At 40.5% G+C, this 21,563-nt stretch overlaps 1 protein-coding gene across 1 annotated transcript; it reads right to left on the reverse strand.

The window, feature by feature from the left end:
* Window positions 1-8,592: 8,592 nt before the first annotated feature.
* ATP6V1G3 (ATPase H+ transporting V1 subunit G3) lies at window positions 8,593-20,722 on the reverse strand. The gene is made up of 3 exons (XM_054833365.1): window positions 20,473-20,722; window positions 12,258-12,358; window positions 8,593-9,047 (listed from the first exon to the last, which is right to left on the reverse strand). Exons 1-3 carry the CDS (start codon window positions 20,552-20,554, stop codon window positions 8,874-8,876), a joined length of 357 nt encoding a protein of 118 aa, XP_054689340.1. The 5' UTR covers window positions 20,555-20,722; the 3' UTR covers window positions 8,593-8,873.
* Between the last annotated feature and the right edge of the window lie 841 nt (window positions 20,723-21,563).

Genomic DNA, 21,563 nt, shown 5'->3' on the forward strand with positions numbered 1-21,563 from the left:
CCAGGAGTTTGTAGCACAATATGGCAGCTGATGAATTGGGATATGAGAAAACAATAAATTATTGAGACATTATTTGGTAGTATAATAGTAGTCTCATAACACATTTCATTTTATGGATGTCATGCTCTTTTGGTAGGATTTGTGGCAAAGGAGTCTGGAGGAGGAAAATGAAGTGATGGAGGTGAAGTGGTGTGTGTCTATGAGGAATTCCTGTTAGAGAAGGAGAAAGCATGAAGATGCTGATTTGAAAATGTAAATAGAGGATAATGGAAGCGGGATCCATAAAGTAAGTAGAAATTAAGGAAGTTATGGTGGGAATAAATTAGGATGCACGTTAGAAGTAAAGAAAAGTAGGTTACATTTGATGTGAGAGAAAACAACCAGATGAAAGTAAGAGGCCAGGAAAGCTTTGGGGTGTTTGGTTTTGGCTTTTTCATTCTTCACAATGACAGCAGTGGCTACAAGGAGACTAACCAACAAACCAATTACTGCAGCATCTACACTCCCTTGGTGTAGTAGATATGTTTAATTTGAGCAAGGATCCTGTGAAAGGGAGATGAATTCAGTATACAGAACTACAGAGAGATGACTTCAAGTCCTTCAGTCACAGCAGCACCTCTGTGTGATGTTTGGAAAATAGACCTTCTCTGCCTCATGGATGTACTAGAACAAATCTGCCAAAAATGTAGGGTACCCCAATGGCTGGTGAAAGCAGTGCAGAGGAGCTGGATATGGCACCTTTAGCAATTTCCTTAGGGCATTATCCTCAGGTTTTCGGTCAAGAACTGGATCTCCTACAAACCCATGTTGCTGGAGTGTGCTTCCTTTCATTTATAGGTCTGAGTTAAGATTGTTCTTTCAATTCCCAGCTCTTTTATAGATGCGCTGAAGTCTGAACTCCAGTAGTAGCCTATAAGGTCAGCGAATGCTTGTGCATGTACTACTAATGTTTTTCCTATGCAAGCATTTGGAACTGCTGCAGCACCAATTTATTGGTTGACTTCTGAACTTGGTTGCTGTTAGTACTCTGCAAGGTTCCAGCCTCACAAGAGCAGCTGAGCGGAAGCAAGGCAGTGAAACACAAACTCAGACACGCTCGTTATGTTATATGCACCTTCAAACTGATCTTCACCTCTCGTGGACCCAAAGTTTACAAGGCAAAAGAATAGTTAAAAGAGTTGGAACAAGTCGCAGGGGGGTGAGAAAACAAAGAGGCTCATTAAACTTTATGCCTGCATCTCACCTATAAACAGCATAGTGCAGCTTTTGTTACTGCTTTGAATTTTAATTACGTGCTGCCTTAACTACTACACATCTAATCTTATCTTTTTCCACCTGGTATTAGAGAATGAATCTCAAGTTTTAAACTAAAAGCTGCACAAGATTTTGAGGAATGCTGGAGTACATGTTTGTGTCTAGGATACAAGTTTGCTCACCATCTCAAAGAGAGGGAAGATATTTTCATTCTGCAGTGCATCAGAGTTTTCTATCCACAAAGCAATTAATAACGTATTAGTATATATGACTGCATTCAGTGTTTGCTGACAAGTCCACATGCTTCTGTGTAGAACATATTTTCTTCTGAATGTGACATCTTTCTTAACCACCAAAGAGTATAAATATTGGTCTTGGTGCTTGAACGAGTCACATCTCAAACAAGTGAATCACATTTTTAAAGCACCGTGCTATATTGTGGAATTACTGAAATTCTCTACAGATCAAAGCTGTGACAAATGTTCATGTTGCCTTGAACATGGCCATACCCATTTGTTCTGTCCAAGCAGCCAGTATTCCAGGGGGTATTGCAGTGTGCTTCAGAATAAGTTCTCTTTTTAAAGTTACTCTCATTGAAAATAATACAACATCACAATTTAAAGCTTGAGCCAACTGAAAAACTTTTCATGCAAAGTTTTCTCAGAACATGCCAGTCTTACGGAGACACGCTTCTGCTTTGAAATTCTCTTTAATTCTCTGGTGTACTCTGCAGCCCGCTTCTTCGACAGCAGGCTGTTTTGGGAGTCAAAGTGGCTGCATGCAGACCTAGCCTAGCACAAACATGACCACGCACATCGTCCTTATTCTCGTGCCTTGCTAGTCTAGCAACTCCCTCTGTCACAAGGTGTTTTTCTTACCGGATCTGGTGTCAGATAGGAGCAGTAGTATCAGCAGAGCAGCAGAAGTGCTGGGATGTTATGGAACAACACAGTGCAACAAGTGCCAGAGATATACGCCGATGTGGAGCTTGGAAATTTGCACCAAACTGAGTTGATTGCTTCACTGTTGGTATCCTCCGACTTCCAGTGATGCCCAGCAGCTGGCAATCAAGTCTAAGATGTTTTTCTCACAACAGTTTTCTACATAAAAGTTTGGAAGGAATATTTCCAGGAAACCTGTAGTTGCTTTGGAGAGCGTTCTCCTAGGTCAGGTCTAAAAACCTTTATGGTGACTACTGGCTACTTTTTAGCAGTAATTAAATGGAAACTGATGAACGCTTCAGGCTTGAATTTGACACAAACAGGTAGGAAGTAGTTTTATTTTTTTGAGGGTAGATAATTATGGTCAAAACCAGAAACTGAACGAGTAACAAAAATTACTTAAACTTTTTTAGTATAAGGGATACATATGGGACATACTTGTGCTCACATACATACGTATCTGTAAGTAAAAATTGTGTATGTTAGTAGGAATTGGAGTAGTTACGGAAATGTGTGAAGATTCTGCTGATGCTTTATCTTGGAGTAAATTATTGTCTCAGTGTCACTCTTGTAGGTAACTCCAAAGGGTATTTAAGAAATGATATGGAAGAATAATGGTTGTAAAAAAAAAAAAAAAAAAAAAAAAAAAGAGAGAGAGAGAGAAAAGTGCTGAATGTTAATTTACTTACTCCTGAGCTGAATGGAAAAGCCATTAGGGAAAATATGCGGAACAGGTTTGGCAGGAGAAACACTTCCCATCGCACATGCAGACAGAGCAGTTAAGTGTTAAAAGGAAACAATGCTGGTTGTTTTTTCCTCGAAACTAATACTAGTAGATATGTTGTTAAGAAGCGTTAATCTCATATAAGACGCCATTATTTCATTTATTAAACGTTCTTCACTACTGCTAACAGCTGGGAAACCACAAGTAAGAGGTAAAATACATGCTCCTGATGCATGGGGAGCCAGGGTTATAAAGTAGGTTATAAAGTAGCTCCTGAGGTTATTAAAGAGTCTGCGTGTGTTAGTGGGATAGTAGAGTAGCGGTGCCGGCGCGAGGCAGAGGGCAGCTGCCGGGTGCAGAGAAGACTTGTGGATCAGAATTCACGGCAGGAGCAATTTCCAGCACCCTGCGATGATGCCCTGGCAGCCTGTCCTTGCTGGGAGGTCTCGCTTCTGCTCTCTGAGCTGCCACCATGCTTCCCCTTTGCTTAATATTAAGCATGTGTATGAATTATCCCGCTGCCAGCAATGGGATTGCGCATGTATTTGCACTATTTTCCATGAGTCTGAATGGAAAGAGGACTGCCACAAAATGATAGATTTACTCTCCAAATTGACAGATGCATGGTTAAATTATGTTTGTTATATATCTGTTTTTATCTATCTGTCTATTTTCTGTAATAAATCAGTGCCACAGGATTGTAAAATAAATATTTACATGAAATATATAGAGAAGGTTATACAAATTAGGTTATATTGACATTGCTGATCTTTTTTATGTTGATATTTATGTTATTCGGTTTGTTACAAGTGAATTGAATTATAAATACTGTGTTTCTTAAAGCAAAGTCTACTTAATAGCAAGTATCGAAGTAATTTTTCTGGCATGATAGTTCATGGAAAGCTTTTTTTAACCAAACTGGCACTTTTTGGAGCACAGCTCAACTCAGAATTTCTGTATTTCAAAAGTGATATGGAAATTTGGGTGCATATTGGAGTCTGATGTACCTGTAAATAAATCAGATATCTGAGACAAGAGGGACTTTGAGGAATTACCCTGGGTCAGGTAATTCAGTTGTGGCTTATCTTTCATAAAAGCACCGAGGAATCTCAGTAAGTTAATAAGCTTGCAAGTCATCAGATTTTCCGCATGCAGTCATGTCCTGTAAGTGCAATAGAGTGTATTAATAGTACTCCGATGTAACATTTTCCAAGTGTTTTGTAGTAATACTGGTTGGGCCATGTACTTCTAACAAGCGTTAACATTCCTTGGGGAAGACTCAGGGTTTGAAGTGCCTTATACTACCATAAAATGCGGAATAATCAAATCTGTGAAGGACAGGTCGCTGTGAACCTGACAGGAATATATGACACTTGTGTATTGTGTAACAGGCATTTCCTCTATTTCCGTGACGAACTGGAGAAAATGATTTTGAAGTATATGCATTGCATATGTGAAGCAGAACATAACTTTACATAACATTCAAGCTTCCTACTTAGTCAACACATGACTGTGGTGAGTTCCTGGAATGTAGAAGAACTGAATTGCTGCTGTCACCACAAAATCTTTGCCTGGTATCCTTTGCTCCCCTTATGTTTATTTTCAGTAGCACTTGGCTCCCCGTTCAGTTATTGGACAGTCAGGGAATGTTCTTTGCCCCAGGGTATGGAGAAGGTGAGAATGAGGTGCCACACAGGTATGATTCTCACAGGTTAGTCTTTTGGTGAGGACATCCTAGAATAGGAACCTAACAAGTGGCTGGGGCTGAAGAAGAATTGTGTCTAGATAACATTTGATTAATCTGCATGCTACTATTTGAGAAAAAACAAATCCATAGTTGAAAGATGCAGCACGCTCTCATACAATTTAGTTAAGAGAAATTCCAGTTGAAGGTAATGTCTTCCCAGTAAGTGGGCCATAGGAGTAAGGGACATTCTTTTTTAAGAACTGTTACTATTTCACAATAGCTATACCTTTAATTGACCCGCATGTCAATATAGCTAATAGCCTATGCCACTACGAATGTTGGAAGGTATTGCTTAGTAGCCTAAAACATGTTTATGTTTCATCCCCAGACTCAGTCTGAAGTGTCACCCTGCCTAGGCACGTGCCTGAAGTTCAACGCAGCCTCTTGCTGTGGGGATGCTCGGTAAATCCTTACACACAGACGTCTTTCCTCCTTGGTCTGCAGTTATGGATGCTTCTGGGCAAGGCTGCTTGTGAAAGTACGTATCTGCAGGTTCACATCTCCAGCCATCGTACGTCATGGCAGCCTGTTGTCACCTGTCCTGCTGTGGTTCCTGAGCTCTGCCACGGCAGGTCATCTCGTCCCATCTTATAGGGAGACATTGCTCACAGTCCTTGAACTACAAAGTCAGAGACTGAAATAGTTTGTTCTGTAAGAGCTTCACACATACGCTTATATCCTACATATGATCACTTATGAGAATGACTTACGTTTTACAGATTATATGGACCTCCAAGTATATCTCTTAGTGTAGAACTGGGCCAATCTAGGAAACTCCCCAAGTTCGTTTCAGTCCTAGTATCTCACACTGGCTTTTTTCAGTTGATTTTGATGGGATCAGACATAGACCTTGAATCAGCTCCATTCATTTTATTGATTATCAATTTATTGATAATTGTAACATACTAATTGAAATATTGAAAGTGCTAATCACTGTTGCTGTGAAAGAGAGTCCCTCTGTCTGAAGTGGTGTCATGGTGAGGTAACCACCATTTCCGAGGGAAGAATGTGGCCAGAGATATGTAAACCTTCACTGGAGCTCTTCAGGTGTTTGCCAAGACTCTGATTTCACAGGTATTTATGAAAAAAAGGCTTACAAAGGTATGCATGCTATGTATATGTGGCTTTCTATTTCTCAGATTTGCTTGTGTTGTGATATTTGCAATGTCGCCATTTTATTTGCATTGGTACATACTAGGCAGCAGTGTGAGGGCTGGGGGCTCCCTGGGGCCCGGGGATGCTCCCCAGGGGGTGGCAGGGCAGGAGCTGGCAGCCAAGGAGCGCAGCAGGCGGGGGTGGCACTGGGACAGGCTGAGGACAAGCTGGGAATGTGAGTCACAGTGAGAAGCACGTCATGGGGGGAAAGGGAGTGTGTGGTTAGGGCCTTTACAGGCATCATTCAACCCCTTGGTTAACCCTTGAGGGCTTGTTTTACTGAAGGGGCATTTGTAATCATCCATGATGGGTAACTGCTAATACAGAGAAAGCACTCTTACTTTTTTTATGCATTTGAGAGCATGTGGAAATTAAACCTCCTTGCTTCTATTATTCCTTTTTCTTTTGCGTGGAAGGACTATTTGCTGTTACCCTGAATATGCGAATGTCACATACAAGGTATTTTGTGCTCTTGTAAATTCAGCAGGCATTTTCTTGGCACCTCAATATTCCATTGATGCAGCTGATACTTTACAGTCTTCATTTAAAAGAAACCCCAATATCTTGCCAATTTGCATGGTCTAATTTGGCCTTTACCTCTGTACAGCTAAAAGAGGTGGTATAACCACCCTTTCCCTGTCCAGAAGTAGGAATGAACGTAGAAGAGACCAAATGCACAGAGTGCTCAAAGCTCTCAGATGTATATCTCGAGATCAAAAAGCTAATCATAAGGAATTAATGCCTTTTTCACAAGCGGTAGCTCTTCATTATGGACACAGTTCAATAAAATAATCACGTTCAGAAAGTTTGATTACTTAAGACCCGATTTATGTCTCAGGTATGCAGGTGACAGCAAGGGCACAGGCAGGTCACTGCCATGATTGCAGCACAGTGTCACTGCGTGGGAGACGGCACAGCTGCATCCCCCACCCTGTGCTTGGGGTTTTGTCAAGGAGAGTGTATTCATGCGATAATGTATTTTAAAGAAGGTTTAAATAAGAGGTGTGAGTGTGGCCGTTAGGATCAGAAGGGTAGAGAGTAGTCTTGAAAGGGGGGCAGAAGCTTTGCAAGAGAAACAGTTGGTGACAGGAGACAGATTTTAGCAAGAATGAGGGAAAGGGGGAATGTCGTAAAAAGAAGCAGGGTGATGCAGAAAAACAGCTTTATTTCACATAATCTGGGTTGCTGGCCATCTGAAAAACTGCTTCTCTAGCTTGCTGCCCACCACACTGCGGCAATTCTGCTCTCGCTGTACAGGGGTGTCTATTGTCATCCCATACAGCTGGCCATGGAAACCCCCTTGCTTTAGTTCTGCTCCCGAACCTGCAACACTTCTGTGTGTTTAGAAGTGATAACCAGTGGAAAGGGTGCTGAGGTAGCCCAGAAGGGAAAGCAGAGCAGTCCTGAACACTGCAGTGAGCTCTTGTGAGAGATTAATGTCCACTTTGGTGACTATTTAAATTCACAGAAAATACTGCTTTACAGTTGAGCACTACACTGGGACTGTGGCCGTGACCCAAACCGGAGGCGCGTGCACCTAGGCAATGTGGCAATCCTGTCTGTGCCGTGTGGGAGGGTGCGTGTGTGGGCTCGTGCGCGTACGCTGGGACCGGAGCTCCTTCATCCCCTCAGTAAGTCAAAGCCTATCGCAGCTTGATTCAAAGCACTCCTAAATAAATGAGCCTTTCAGCTGATGTCAATAGGATTTCTAGTCTCTTCCCTGTTCCTCGGCATCCTTGTGTCCCCAGAGAATATAATCAAGCACAGGAGACTGTAACAATCAGGGCTGGGAGATTATGTAGCATCCAGGCACAGCCTTGAGGAGTCATGTTTGCTGACATTAAGTTGACTACAGCTTTACGGTCATTTTACACATGACAGCATGTCAGCTGTGTAAACCTTGCTGGAACAGGAGATTGCCTATGACTAGCTGCTGTGAAATTGGAATGATTTGTCTGTGTCTACGTGGACTCAAAGTCACGGCTATTGTTTGCTAGTCATTGCAATTTTTCAAGCTTCTTTTCTAATTCAGTGTAATTTTGTAGTGGAGACAAGGCATTAAGGGGGTTCACGATGCAAGCGTGTGCCAGACCCCCGCTTCATCAGTGCCTCCAATCAGATTTAATGGGCTTCACCTTGAAAGCACCAGATCATATTGTATTTTCCTAACTTCAGCAGAATTTATTCTAAAGGAAATCTCTGCCATTGCAGAGGGGAGTATTACTCAAGGTCACTTAGGGTAACAGAAGTGAGCTCTAAGTGACGTGATTTCTGTGAACAACCCGTGGGTTAAGGTACCATTTAGCGTAACTAAACTAGGTGTAGAGTTTGAGCCCATGGATTCCTGTGCTTTGGGTGTAACTGTACAGATAATGATGGATGTGCTAGTCTGCACCTTGAACCGAAGCAATTTCGTATTTAATTACTCCTGTTCTCAGTTTGTGGTATAGTTAAACAACAGGACAATATTCTGAGTATGGCTTTCGAACATAATTCTGTGCAAGTCAGCTACGGTTTGCTTTGAATTAGCATACAACAATTGCAAATGTTTTGACCTATTCTTTTTGACCAAAAGCTACAGAGTTCCTATATGTTCCGTAACCTGTCCACTCTGTGTCACAAGGAAACCAGAAATGCTTGATTTTAAGATTTTGTGATTTTCTTTCATGTGACGTGAAGTACAATGAAGATTGGGATAAACAGACTTTATGCAACACCACATCCTAGTACAGAACATAAGAGAAAAGGAATAAAGACTCCCACTGAAAAGCTGCTGGTGTCAAATAATCATTTATTCTGCTGTTGTTGACTTGCCCCCTGTCTAAATGACAAGGGCTTAGCTACCAACGGGAAACAATATTCCAACAAATGTTTGTGAAACCTTGTGTAATTCTTGTCATATCAAAAGCCTATGTGGAACTGTGTGCTTTTGGCTTTTAGTGTTGTTTTTTCTCACACGTACAGAAACAATAAATGAGGAAATATTTATGCTTATCAAGAAAGAAGGCTACTTTTTGCAAACATCCTTCCCCAGCATGGATCTTAATGGATCTTAAACTGCGTGTCTGAAGTTTGGGTGAACTTCAGGGTTGATGTCGCATATTGTGCTCAAAAGCTTTTTCATCATGCTCTCCATGTTCTTGTGGTAGCTGCTAGTGAGGTTTCGAACGGTTTCTGTTGTTTGCTCTTCTATTTTAGCAGAGAGGTTACCTTGGGAGCCCATTACCTGAAAAGCAGAAGTCCTCTGAGTAAAATAAAGGGTTATATATGACTACGTTAATTGTACTTTTCTTCTTCATCTAGCATAAACATAACGCAAACCTGTCACAGTGCTTCCTAACAGTAAGGGTATGATCTAGGTTGAATCGCACACATAAACACAGGATTAAAGGGAACTCTTTCATATGCTCATTAGCAATGGGAATCTCCCCATGTAATGAAAGTTTCCTAGCTCACTGTGGGAACAACATTGTACATGTTTGGTCTTTTATATCGCTCATTTTAATTTGTTTTCTATTTTAATGACTAGTCAGCTAAGTTCTGTCACCAATGTGCTTCATTTGGCCTCACTGAGAATGAGTGTGAGCGTGGCTAAGGAGCAAAACATGGGAAAGCCTTCCTGACAATGCATAATTACAGTTTCAGAGTACTTGAAATGTCTTCAGCAGTTAGTGATGTATAACCCTCAACAGGCCTCAGACAAGGTCTTTTAATGTTACATATTCTTATCTGGCGAAATACCAGACAGCTTCTGGCACAGTTAATATCAGGACATTCGCTTAGAATTTAATTGACTCTAGACTCACTGAACATTTCAGCAAGGTTATGTTATAAGCAGATGCACGCGTTCCAAATCTGTGACTTTGCTTCCTCCTCCCCCACTGCCCCAACATCCCTTGAATTCTTCCCTTATGGAAAAGTCCTTCAGATACCAGCAGAGAAATTGGTTTCCAGCTAAAGAATTCCTACAGGGGAGAGCAGAAGACATTTCTGCACACTGACAGAGTAAGAAAGGAATAAGTAACATATTCTTCTTATTCCTGCCATAGTTCTCTGGGGTGGACTAGCAGCTGAAGCTAACTTGTGATGCCAGTGGGATACCTAGACGATGACCAGAAATAGAGGAGGAGTCATTAGCTTTATTTTCCATGTGATTTCAGCCCAACTTAGTCCTTAAAAGAAGGAAAAGCAGCTGAGTTAAGATCTTTTGCACCAATCACCTTTACAATTCTATTTATCAGTACCTGGCAAGGTAGTAAGGTTTGTCTGTAATCCAGATGTAAAACACTTTCTGATTTGGAAGAAATACAGGACATAGACATAATTGTAAATATCAGGAAAAGATTATAGTTTCCTATAGTAACTATTTTTAGCTGCCATTTTATTTTAGCTTTTAGACAAGTTGTAAGGGTCTCGTGTGGGAAAGATTGTGCAGCTTAGACCAGATTTATGAAACTGATTTTTTCCACTGGGGAAAATAACTTTCTAGAGATCCCAGGTGGTTGCATGTTATCCAGCTACCAAATACTTTTGGAAAAACCTCAGGAAAAGTATTATAATTTTAAGAAGAGCCTCTGTAGACTGGGAGCCTGCTCTCTCAGTTCATGTTAATACTGTAACTTAAGATAGTAGGTTCTTACTCTTCTATGTACTTTTTTCCCTTTTTTCTGCTTCTGAATTTGAAGACTTTTTTTCTTGTCAGGATACAGATAGTGCTCTGTTTACTCTGATTTCTGCTGACCTTGAAGATCTATCCCTTATTTTGCCCATACTGGTTTTATGTTAATGTCATTCCAAAGTTGCTAAAATGTTACACTGACTTGGAAGCCCTAAAATTCAGAACTAAGCTGCACATCTCCAGAGTTCAGTGATATCAGACTCTGTTTACAAACACCACAAGCACTCACAAAATTGGTTTGATATCGGGCTTAAATTTTGTATATTTTGAAAAAAGATCTTGTGTATTGTCACTCTAACCTCAAATGAATCATTATTTTATGTTGCTGCTGCTGTTCATTTTGGACTAATGTGGAACATCTCATATTACGAGAAAACTTACCCCAGTTTGGATAAACAACACAAAGTAAGAGGAGGAACAGCATTAAATGAGACTGTGACAAAGAATTAAAAACACTTTGTGTCTGAATACGTGAGCCAGTGATCTGACATCCCTCTACACCGGCTTAGCTGAAACTCCTGACTGCCTTCCAGGCACAGGTTAATAATGATGACATTTGTCTAGGTAGATAAATGTTCGACATAATGGGGCCAGGGAACGTGAAGGAGGACTGTAATGATCTTGTACAACATGCTGTCATTTGAGGAGCAATATGTGCTCTGTCCTGCTTGGGTGAAACGTTCGGTTGACAAATAGTGGCCTTTCCCTGCAGCTTGAATTTTGTTTGTGATGAAAAAATTGAGTTCACACCAAAGCAACGTCTTTTCCTTCTGCTATTTCAGACTTAAGAAGTCTGGCTTGACTGAAAAGGTGAACAAATTTTAGAGTTGTTTTTACTTTATTTAGTGTCTGTAAACGTCTGAAATTGTACATATGAGACAATTCCACCTGGCCTGGCTGTGTGACAGTGCGTCGGGGGGCTGGCAGTGTATGTTAGAGACTTGGTGTGTGTATATCTGTTCCTAGGGCTTGTGATCTCTGCTGGAAAATGTTTTATGTGAAGTGAGACTGAAATGACAGGTTTGTAAAGCAGTTTTTATTTGACCTCTTTGGCTTTTTTTGTGGCTGCTTTTGCACGTGTATTTTCCTTGCCTTTGCACAAAACAAGCAGGGGAAAAAACAAGCACAAAAACCTTAGAGGAAGGTCACCAAGAAAAAGAGAACAGTGTGTGAACCTTCATGAAAACACTAGAGAAAACTGCAAGATGGCATAAGTGTATAAAATGTGGTATAACTCAGATATGAAAATATTGCCCAGACCATTTTTACTATGAAAACGTAGTGGAAAAACTCCAAAGTTTTGGTGATTTCAGTTCATGAAAGGTACAGTCTTGTATGCAGTCAAAAAAGTCAGCTAAAGTGGAACAGAAATAGAAATATTTTAAATCTTTGATTTTACTGAAACATCCACCCTACCAAAATCTCCAGTTTCAAGACAGGAATAAGGTCTATTTGGAGTTAAAGAAAGAGGACTCAAAGGTATTTTTCCTTAAGGGAGATAAGTCTTCAAAAGACAAGCATGAACCAAATACAGAATCTGGACAATTTTAGTGGTGAAAGTCCATAATACCTTCTACAAATGCATTCAAAGACTGTGAAGAAATCAAAATGAAGCATAATGTATCATAGGTGATATCTCTGTGTTTAATCAGTATGAGCATGTTGTTTTGCAGAAGTCTCCATGTAACACTGTTTGAAGCAATTTGTTTTACCGTTGAGCAGATCAACACTACAAAAGAACATATGCAGGTTTCTTACGTTTGTTTGCTTGTTCCTAAATTCCTTCTCCCTCTGTAACCGGTAGTGGTCTATTTCAGCTATGGCTTCTTCCTTGGCCTGCTTCAGCCTCTTTCCCTTTCCTAATGGGGGAAGAAACAGGGCTTTACTTCACACTTGTCGCTGTATCACAAAAGATAACTCTTTAAATTCCAGGTATTTTACACAGCATAGTAAAACGGACAAAGTTTTGAGCAAAGTCAATAGCAGCTTTATTTGCACAAGAATGGTCAGAAGAGTCAAAGTGATTTAGGTAGGGTGTTTTGTGCCTGAAAGCTAGTTGTGCAAGTACCCATCTTCTGAGACCAACTCCCTGTGCAAAAGCACACATTAAATGAAAAGCCTGTTGGTTTGCTAACAACAGAAGTCTTTTTGCAACTACACATTTTCTCATAACACAAATGCTTTTTCTTTTTTTTTTTATCACAGCTTGGTGTTTAAATAAATATCTATCTTTCCTTCATCAGCAATAGTAGCAGCCAGATAACAGATTTTAGTTGTCACTGATGGGAAAAGACGTTATTCTGTAAGATTTGCTGTATTGATTGGTTGCCAGCATCCCTTCATCCCACACCAACTGGATTCCACTTAGAGCTGGCAGATTTCCAAGTTACTGCAAGATATGTCTTAACCACTACCAAACTGAGTTACAACCCCCAGGCTTTGTCCTCTTCTCCCCCACCCTTTTCCCTTAACATTTGTTAAATGCAGAAGTGGGGGATTAAAAGGATGTCAATGGTATTCTCTACCAAAGCATAGAAAATATGAAAGTGATTAAAAAGTCTTTCCCCCCCCGCCTTTTTTCCAGGAGGGGGATCTGTAAGGTGGCATTTTAGGTTGTAGTGGAAACTAGAGCCTTCCTCCTGAACAGGCTTGTTTACATACTTCATTTTGTTCACTGTGAATAGTTTCTTTGTGTTAGGTGAAATGCTAAAGGTTCGTCAAACCAAGCCCACATAAGTCACCGCAGGACTGGGCATAAGGTGGTTCCTGGGTTTAGCAGGGATGTTATGTAAAGGATAGGAGTGGAAGGTTTGATGGCAATGTGATGCTTAAGTTGTCACATGAAGTGTTGAACGTGTCGTAACCACCCCACAGTGATGCATCTCTATCTGCCTGTTTTGTGTAAAGTTGGCAAAGTTGTGTGGATCTCCACAGGACTCTGCTATGCTACTTTGTGAGGAAAAAGTCACTTTCTAACTGGTGGGGCTGTAAGCCTCTTGCATTGAAAGTTGATCTGTTATACCTGAGACACCTGGGCTCATGCTGATTTTGGGGGTCTCTTTCTGCTGTATAGCCAGAATTTTAGGAGTGGGAGGGGATAAGCTTGCTCCCTTTTCTTAACGGGAGAAATGTCTTCAATGGCTGAAAAAGCTTTTGCTTAGTTGCTTAGATCAGGATATCATAAGAATGAGGGAGTGGAGGCTAGGCAACTGAAAAAGGCATCTTGATCTGACGTGTGAAACATCCATTTATTTATTTACTTATTGTAACCACCTACCTAACATCACTGAGCAATATGAATATTTTTGTAAGTTTTGGGTTTGTTTTGTTTTTGTTTTTTTTTTTTTTTAAATCTTTCAATTCAAGCACGAAAGTTGAAAATGGTATCTTTTCTGAAACCCTAAGGAAAGTTCTCCAACTAGGCTAGAAAGATGAGCATTAGTATTTCTGGTTTATTTTCTCCAGGCTGCTACTTTGGATTGGTCACACCTGTGCTGTGTTTATGAAGCCTTATCAGGTGTGGCATAGAGCAATCTGCTTCCACTGAGCGTGACACAATGAGGAAGATGAATCTTGGGAGGAAGACTGTTGGTTTTGATACATCTGAGATTGAACAAAAACCTGGGTAAAATGCCTGATCCAGCAGTAAATTATTTGCCCAGTTGATGGGTCCTCCTGAAGTCATTATCTGCAGATGGGTGAGTAGAAGCAGAGATGCCTGTAATGTGAAATTCCTTTTAAAGTCTTGATTCCTGGACTGTTTGATTTGTGGATGTGCTTATTGTGAGACCTGGGGTGCATGATTGTATAAAGGCTCTTTACAGGAAGAAATAACCTGGTGAGAAACTAGATAGCTTTACTGACTCTCAGTTCATCAGCGCAGTGCTTTCTTCTGTAGTTCATTATATTTCTCAGGGTCCTTCTGCCACCGAGGCATGTGCTTATGTATAAAGGGGGAGAGAGGCAGTTTAAAACCTAACGTGTACTTTCCCAGAGTTTGTATTTGTTTGACAAGGGCTGATTCGCTCAGCTTCTGCCACTCACTGTATGAAGTCTTGGGACCAGTATGTGTGGACAGACAGATTTGTGTAAGAGCCTGGTATCAATCTGGACAACAAAATTTGGAACCAGATTTAGGTCTGTATTTTGAAGTTTCCCTTATTCTCCTTTCCAAATTTGGAGCTGATGAGCCTTTTGTAGAGTTTTCCTCTAGGAGTGGAGCTCGGGGGTGATTCTCTGGAGCTGGAAGTCGGGGGGAGAGACTACGATGAAGCTCTGCCAATTTCACCAGCTGAGGAACTGGATCTCTATAGCAAATTAAATTATTTCAAAATCAGTGGGATTTTAATTTCAAATTCCATCTGGGGGGCCATCTGTAGTAAATATGTTGCATATTTGGCCACCGGATAGATAATAAATCCATTTAAAATGCACAAAATGGAAAAAGATTAACTGTAAAACAACAGTTCATTTGCCTCTGACAACGTAGCTAGTGAACCAAAAAGTATATATATAGGTACATGTCAGCTCTTGACAGTGCACTGGAGTAAGCACAATACATAGGGTGTCACTGTAGGGTGGCAGCCATTTCATTTTTCCATGATGCCTTTAGGATTGGCACAGCAGGAACCTGCTGCTTCCTATTTAATTAAGTGGAAAAGCTGTGAGTAAATTACTGCTAGTTCAACAATGTTGTGGACAGAATCGGCAACTGCCAACATATGCGACAGTGCATATGCTGCACCTGATTAAGTTAAGCAGAAACTAGAGCTTAACCTGCTGTTTCACTAGAGACAAACCAAAATTAATTAATCAGTCTGTTATTAACCACTTGTCTGCTACCTTTGCTGTGCATTAGGGGATTGCCTTTTCAAAGTCTCACTGATCTTCTGGACAGGATTCTCTGCAGAGCACAGCCGAGCTGAAATCAAACCTTACGCACTGAAGGGTGGCAGGGCATTGAAATACAGCCAAGATAGTGCAAAAAGAGGGCAAGAAATACAGGAGGATGGGCAAACCAAGCTGTCCTTACGGCATTTCCTCTAGGATCATAAGGGCGAGGTACAGAAAGCTCCAAGTTTGAAGAGGCTTTTGCCCCAAAGGGTATGCTGTGGGGGCCAGGTTTGCTGCTGCCCCTTTGTCCCTCCTTCCCACCCTTGAAGACAGGGAGCAGCAAAGCAGCTGTGCTATGCCTGGTTTCCTTGTCCACCGTTGTCCATGACGACGGTAGCTGACAGCCTATAAATTTCTAGGTATTGTGTTAAATTGGCCAAACCTTAACCAACTTTCTATAACAAGTCAGCCCTGTATTAGATTTTCTTACCTAACCTTGGAAGGCATTATTAGCATGGGGAAAGGTTGTATTCTTCTTTCTAGGTATTTCTGTGATAATGAAATACCTACATGTCGTTAGACCCAAAAGAACTGGTGAGGTTTTTTAGGTGGTTGGGGATTTTCAGATCGTGCAAGAAAAAGACAGTAAAAAGCAAAAATGTTGCATTCTAATTTGCCTAAATACCGAGTTATCTTACTTTCCAAAAACTGCCATGCTAAAATTGGCTTTCTGTTTTCAAACATATCATCTAGGCTTCTAGCTGAATTTCTGCACAGAAATCATGTCATATGAAGAAGTTGCCAAAAATTAATCATATTTTCTTTAAATAGGACCATTTCAGTTGTCTTCAAGAGTGTTAAATTGTCTGCAAAATGGGATTTAGGGATGCTCATTTTGAGAAGGTTATTTTGCACTTTTAATAAAATACAATAGAGGCAGTTGATCAGTACGTATAGCTTTTTCAGTAGATAAAATATGTCCTGGATATTATCCAAGACAGCACCATGGATATAATTCTGTTTACAATATCTTATTTTGATTAACATTTGGTTTTAATCTGATTTCCTGAAATCTTTCATCTGAGTTTTCATTTTATTAGGCACTAGAAACTCAAGCCAAGATATAAAAATCTATAGGAAAACAAGTTTTGCTAAACCCAGTGTTCATGACACATTTGCTTCCCTTGTTTTACCCAAAAGGATTTTCAGGAATTGATGTCTTGGCTCTGACAGTGCTCAGTTATTTCTGGGATCCAAATTAAGCTTAAAGCAAAAATGATAGATAAAGCAGTGCTGTGTATAAAAGGCCAAAGGATTGCAGACTGTTTTGGTTTGTGCTTAACCCATTTAATAGTTTCAGTCTTGCATGTGTGCATTTACCAACAAACTATTCATAATTTGCCACGTATAAATGCCATCAGCCAATGATACAGTAAAGATATTGCAAGCCAGGATAAAAGGGTATCCAGCAAGAAGTATGAAAAAGCATGTACAGAGGAGCTTTAGCCTATATTTTTGCTTTGCTTCATGTCTATGAATATAATTTTATTTTCTAATTTTTCAGTTATCTAAAGTGGATTTTGCATTACAAACAGCTGCGCATATGTCAGCAAAAACTAAGCCCACTATCTGTTTATACACAGTATTATGTGTGTTCACGCTACGTTTTGATCTGGCTATGTATCAACTGTAAACACTGAAGGGTTTGCGTAAGGGTAGTTTTGCTAACCACATTTCCTTGAAAAGGACTCTTCCTGGTTGCGTCCTGTGAAGGATCTGCCTTTCATTCTCCTCTCGTTACAGTGCAGATAGAATAGTCGGACTCGTTCGTATAGTGGTGGTGTGCAAGGGCTGTTTGTGGTGACAAAGGAGGTCATATCCAGAGTTTAGCAGGGATGGGACGCACTAGCGCTCGCTGGACTGGTTCATTGGTTTCACTCGCAGCCCAGATCAGAGTGCCAAGCCCTGAGCAGAAGCTGCTGATCTAAACTGGTACCAGGTGGATCTGGACTGGTATTTCCTGGGGTGAAGCAGCACGGCCTCGCCTTGTTTCTCCTAGTTGTGTGTGCACAGGTTAACTGATTGTACTGGGTATATTGGTTGCGTTTCATGTATTTCATTTTATCGTCGTTTTTACACTCAAACTATGCGATCCTTTATGCTGATCTAACTGCAGAATCACTCACGGGAAGACACATCTTTGTCCCACAGTATTTAAGTTATGCTGGTATAGTTAGGTATCTAAGGTGGTGTAGTGACGTTGCTATGAAAAATATTGACATTAAGGACAATATGGAAACTTTTACATTTTTGTTTTGTAACCTCACTGCAAACCTATTGTACTGTTGAATATAATAACGATTTTCTAAGTATAATTATTCTGTTAGATTAGCTATAATGCTTGGTTTAGCACACCTGTGTCTGTGGTGGAGTAGTCCTTAGAAAAACCTGAATCAGAAACATTAAGGCCTGACCTTACTTATGTGATCCATGAGGTCTAAAATTAACAAGTCCTTCGCTGTTCACACCCTAGTACAAACTGTTGGCAGTATTTAACATGAACAAAAAGATCCACCAAAGTCTTTAGGCTACAGATGAACATGCCATATCAGCAGTTATTTGAACTTTTTGCCCTTGCTACACCTAGGAATAAAATCTCTTGGAAATGCTCAAGGTTTTTCCTGGGATTGCAGAGAGCTGCTGAGGTTGGAAGGGGCCTCCAAGGTCTGCTCCAACCCCTGCTCAGAGCAGGCTTTGCAAGGGCAGCTTGGTCGGGGCCACATCCAGTGGGTTTTGACTGTCTCAGAATAGAGACTCCACAGCCTCTCTGGGCAGCCTGTTCCTGGGTTTGACCTACCTCGCAGTTAGAGTTGTTTTCTTATGTTTAAATTTCTGCCGTTTATCTCTTGCCCTTTCAATGGATATCACTGCAAAGGGTTTGGCTTTGTCTTCTTTACCCCCTTCCCATCTTTTTTTTTTCTTTTTTTTCCTCCAGATTTTTATGTATGAGAAATTTTTATTTTCCTTCATAATTTTTATAAAAGCAAAAAAAGTTTGGCTTTAAAAGTAATAGAGAAGAAAGTCATACTGATGAAATATTTTTACTATAAATATTTTTACTGATAGCAAAATTCTTAACAGCTGTTTTTCTGTAGCTGCTGAATAACTCCTACCTCTACACTAATGCACTGGTAGGTGTAGGCAGTGGTTTAAGTCAAGTTTCTGACTCAGAGGTGTCTGGAAGATACTTTATCTGTGAGCAGCCCTGTGCTTATCACAAGCACTCAGTGTGGGGCTGAGGTGATGAGAGGAGTGTGTTTTTTGCAGAGTAAATGCACCTGTAACCATGTCTGGATTCCACAAGACACTTGTCTTTGGTCATTACTTTTATGTTGCTTTTTCATTTTTGAGTTTGTTAATTTATGAAACCTGTTTAATTGGCTGTTTTAGAAAAAGCCAATCTGATTTCTCTGGTTGTAAAAACAAAAGCAAACCAAACAAAACCAAAACCAAAAGTAAAGAGCGATCCACATCAAGCTATCATAGTTAGAGGCCTGATTCTGCAGCCTGTGCTCAGACCAAACCCCCAGGCCCTCCACCGGAGCCCTGCCTTTCCAGGTCACGCACCATCTTGCTGCTTGCTCCCAGGAACAGTGCGTTTCCTCTGCCCGACGTGAGAAGGGAAGAACTATTCCACTGAGAGCACCTCGTTTAGCTAGATAAAGGTGAAATCACTTAATTATTCCTCGCTTTCAGGCTGGGAGCAGCAACCCCAAACACCTTTTTGTAAGCCTTCTCTTTTATGAAGATGAGAGAATTTTTTTACTTTTCCCCTCTGTTGCTTCTGCAAGGCACAGGTGGTGACTGGGTGCTCAGGGAAGGGGTATTGCCTTCCTACTTATTTTCTGTGCGCTGTTGTATAAATCAACATGTTGCACTAATGATTAATGAACACACAGCAATGCTGGTTTCTGTGTGGAAGGGATATAGGAACTGCATAAATTATTTTTGTTTAGCTTCTATGTCTCTGTGGAAAACAAAACATATTCCTTCATCATGCTCTTGCAGCACAGGACATCATCTTCACACATTTCAGTTGAGTCCTGCAGGACAATGTTGTTTCCTACTGCTGGTTTCTAAATCAAGATAACTCCATGAAACAGTACTAATGTTTCACTGCTAATGCAGGTCAGTGACTCGTGGTTGGTACCTATGTTCAGGAGAATAAGGTCACCATATTTTTGCATTAAATCACTGTGAGATGAATGCAGAAAATGAAGGAAATAGATAATGGAAAGACTGCCAGGAGAATTATTTCTCTGAAATTATTCTAGTAGATACTTTAATTTTTATATTTGTTGTTACTACTTTTTTTGCTTATATTTGACTAGAATAAGAATATATGAATGTATTAATATTGTTTGATATCTACACATGCTTTGCCCTGGGCATTTAGGCATTTAGCAAACAAGATGTTTATTGTAAATTGAACATTTTATCACTTGCTGACTGCTTGTACCATGTAATAAGACTTACAGGAATGACCTATCACAGTACTGACAGTTCTCGTGATTGTACCATGACTTTCATTACTATCATTGTGCTGAAGTCTCCCTTTGTTTTCATATATTTTTTTGAAGCCCAGCTGAGATTAGAAGGCAAGTTACTAGATTTTGTAAGTGAAGAGGAACACTGGAAAAATTTATACAAGACCTATAAAGAGAAATGGAGAGTTTAGAGTCTGATCCTCCAGAGCTGGCAACGAGAGACATGTAGGCTTCTAGTTTAAATACCTAAGGAAGGCTGTAATGACGTTATTGGCATTGAGATAAAGCAAGAATAAATCTAGCTGACAGGATGTATATAACAAAGAAAAACTTGTTTAATGTAATAAGGCACGTGCACATGCACCCACACAAGCCCACATGTGCACACAGAATTTTAAGCAAACTCTGAATGTTCAGGTTTGGTTAAATGCCTGGCTGCAGTCAAGGCACAGCACTAATGCAAGTGAGAAGAAAGAGTAGGAGCAGCACAGCTGTGATGTATCCAGGTGAAATAATGTTGTCTTTCTGTGAGTCACTGTAATTCTGAAGAACTTACAGTAGAAAACTACAGTAAAACCAGGCCAGCTACTCACTTTTTTTGGCTTCCTCCAGTTTGTCCTTAGCACGTTTTTCTGCCTGCAGAAGCTGCTGGATTCCCTGAGACTGGCTGGTCATGCTGATTGCTGAGGCTGGTGTACTTCTGTGGGGACGGGAGCTCGGAGGGAGTTTTATACAGCCGCCAGGCTCTTCCTTGTGTTTTTTTTGTTCTGTCTGTTATTACAACAGCCTTCCAGATTGCGCCAAACCAGCCGGCTCTGCCTGGATTGCTGCTGGCCAAAAAGGCTTGCTAGTGTAATCAGAAAAACACAGCAGCGAGGTTGAAAGGAATGTTCTCCCCTCCTCAGGGTCACTGAAAAGCTGAAGTGTCTGATTAACACATTGGGAAAAGAAGAGAAGAGCACTCCAAGTGGCTTCTAGTTTAATGGAGATTTTTTTTTTAAATCTTTTATTGCTGAAGCAGAATCCATCTTGTCAGAGGAACTGAGGAAAAATAATTGCTTCTTGGAATTTCCTTTTAATAAAACTTCCTATGAATGTGAAGAAGTAGTCAACAAGTAGTTTTAGTTAAACACAGTGAACTGGTTGTAGACTTCTGTTTGGGGTTACTTCTTAACATTACTCGTTAGAGTTTTTTCACTTAAAACACAACTTCATTAGAAATGAATTCATCAGGGACTAAAGTTTAAAAAAACACGTGGTGGTTGAGATGTGCTCTGCGTTTTAATCTGCCACGAGTGAGATGAGTGCTGTGATGGGAAGCTGTGGGATTAGCTCTAAGATACAGACTGAGAAGGTGTGACTGGTGGTCTAGGTCTTACTTTCAAGTCCTACTAACACACACACACACACACACACACACCAGTCAAACGAACGTGTGAGCGTGGTTGCAGATGCACACCCCGTTCCCTATGGTAGGAAAGCGTGTCTTGTGAGCTACTGCACAAATGAGCAGCACGTTCATATTTTCAATCCTTACTAAAAAAAACCACAACAAAACCCACTGTCAAAGGTACTTCAGCCATTGCACAGGAGGAGGACATGTCAAGATGCGTAATTAAAATAGATTTTTGTTTTTAAATACCTCATAGCATGAGTAAAGCATATTTATTGCAAGTTCTTTGGA

The sequence above is a fragment of the Grus americana genome, chromosome 8 (genome assembly GCF_028858705.1).
Source record: "Grus americana isolate bGruAme1 chromosome 8, bGruAme1.mat, whole genome shotgun sequence".
Classification (NCBI taxonomy): domain Eukaryota; kingdom Metazoa; phylum Chordata; class Aves; order Gruiformes; family Gruidae; genus Grus; species Grus americana.

Excerpts from the sequence above, each read along its gene's own strand:
- ATP6V1G3 (XM_054833365.1), bottom strand. The coding sequence starts at position 20,554 with ATGACCAGCCAGTCTCAGGGAATCCAGCAGCTTCTGCAGGCAGAAAAA. Across the intron at positions 12,359-20,472 it reads ACTGGAGGAAGCCAAAAAAA|GAAAGGGAAAGAGGCTGAAG; the intron begins GTGAGTAGCTGG and ends TTCCCCCATTAG. Across the intron at positions 9,048-12,257 it reads TTAGGAACAAGCAAACAAAC|GTAATGGGCTCCCAAGGTAA; the intron begins GTAAGAAACCTG and ends TCTGCTTTTCAG.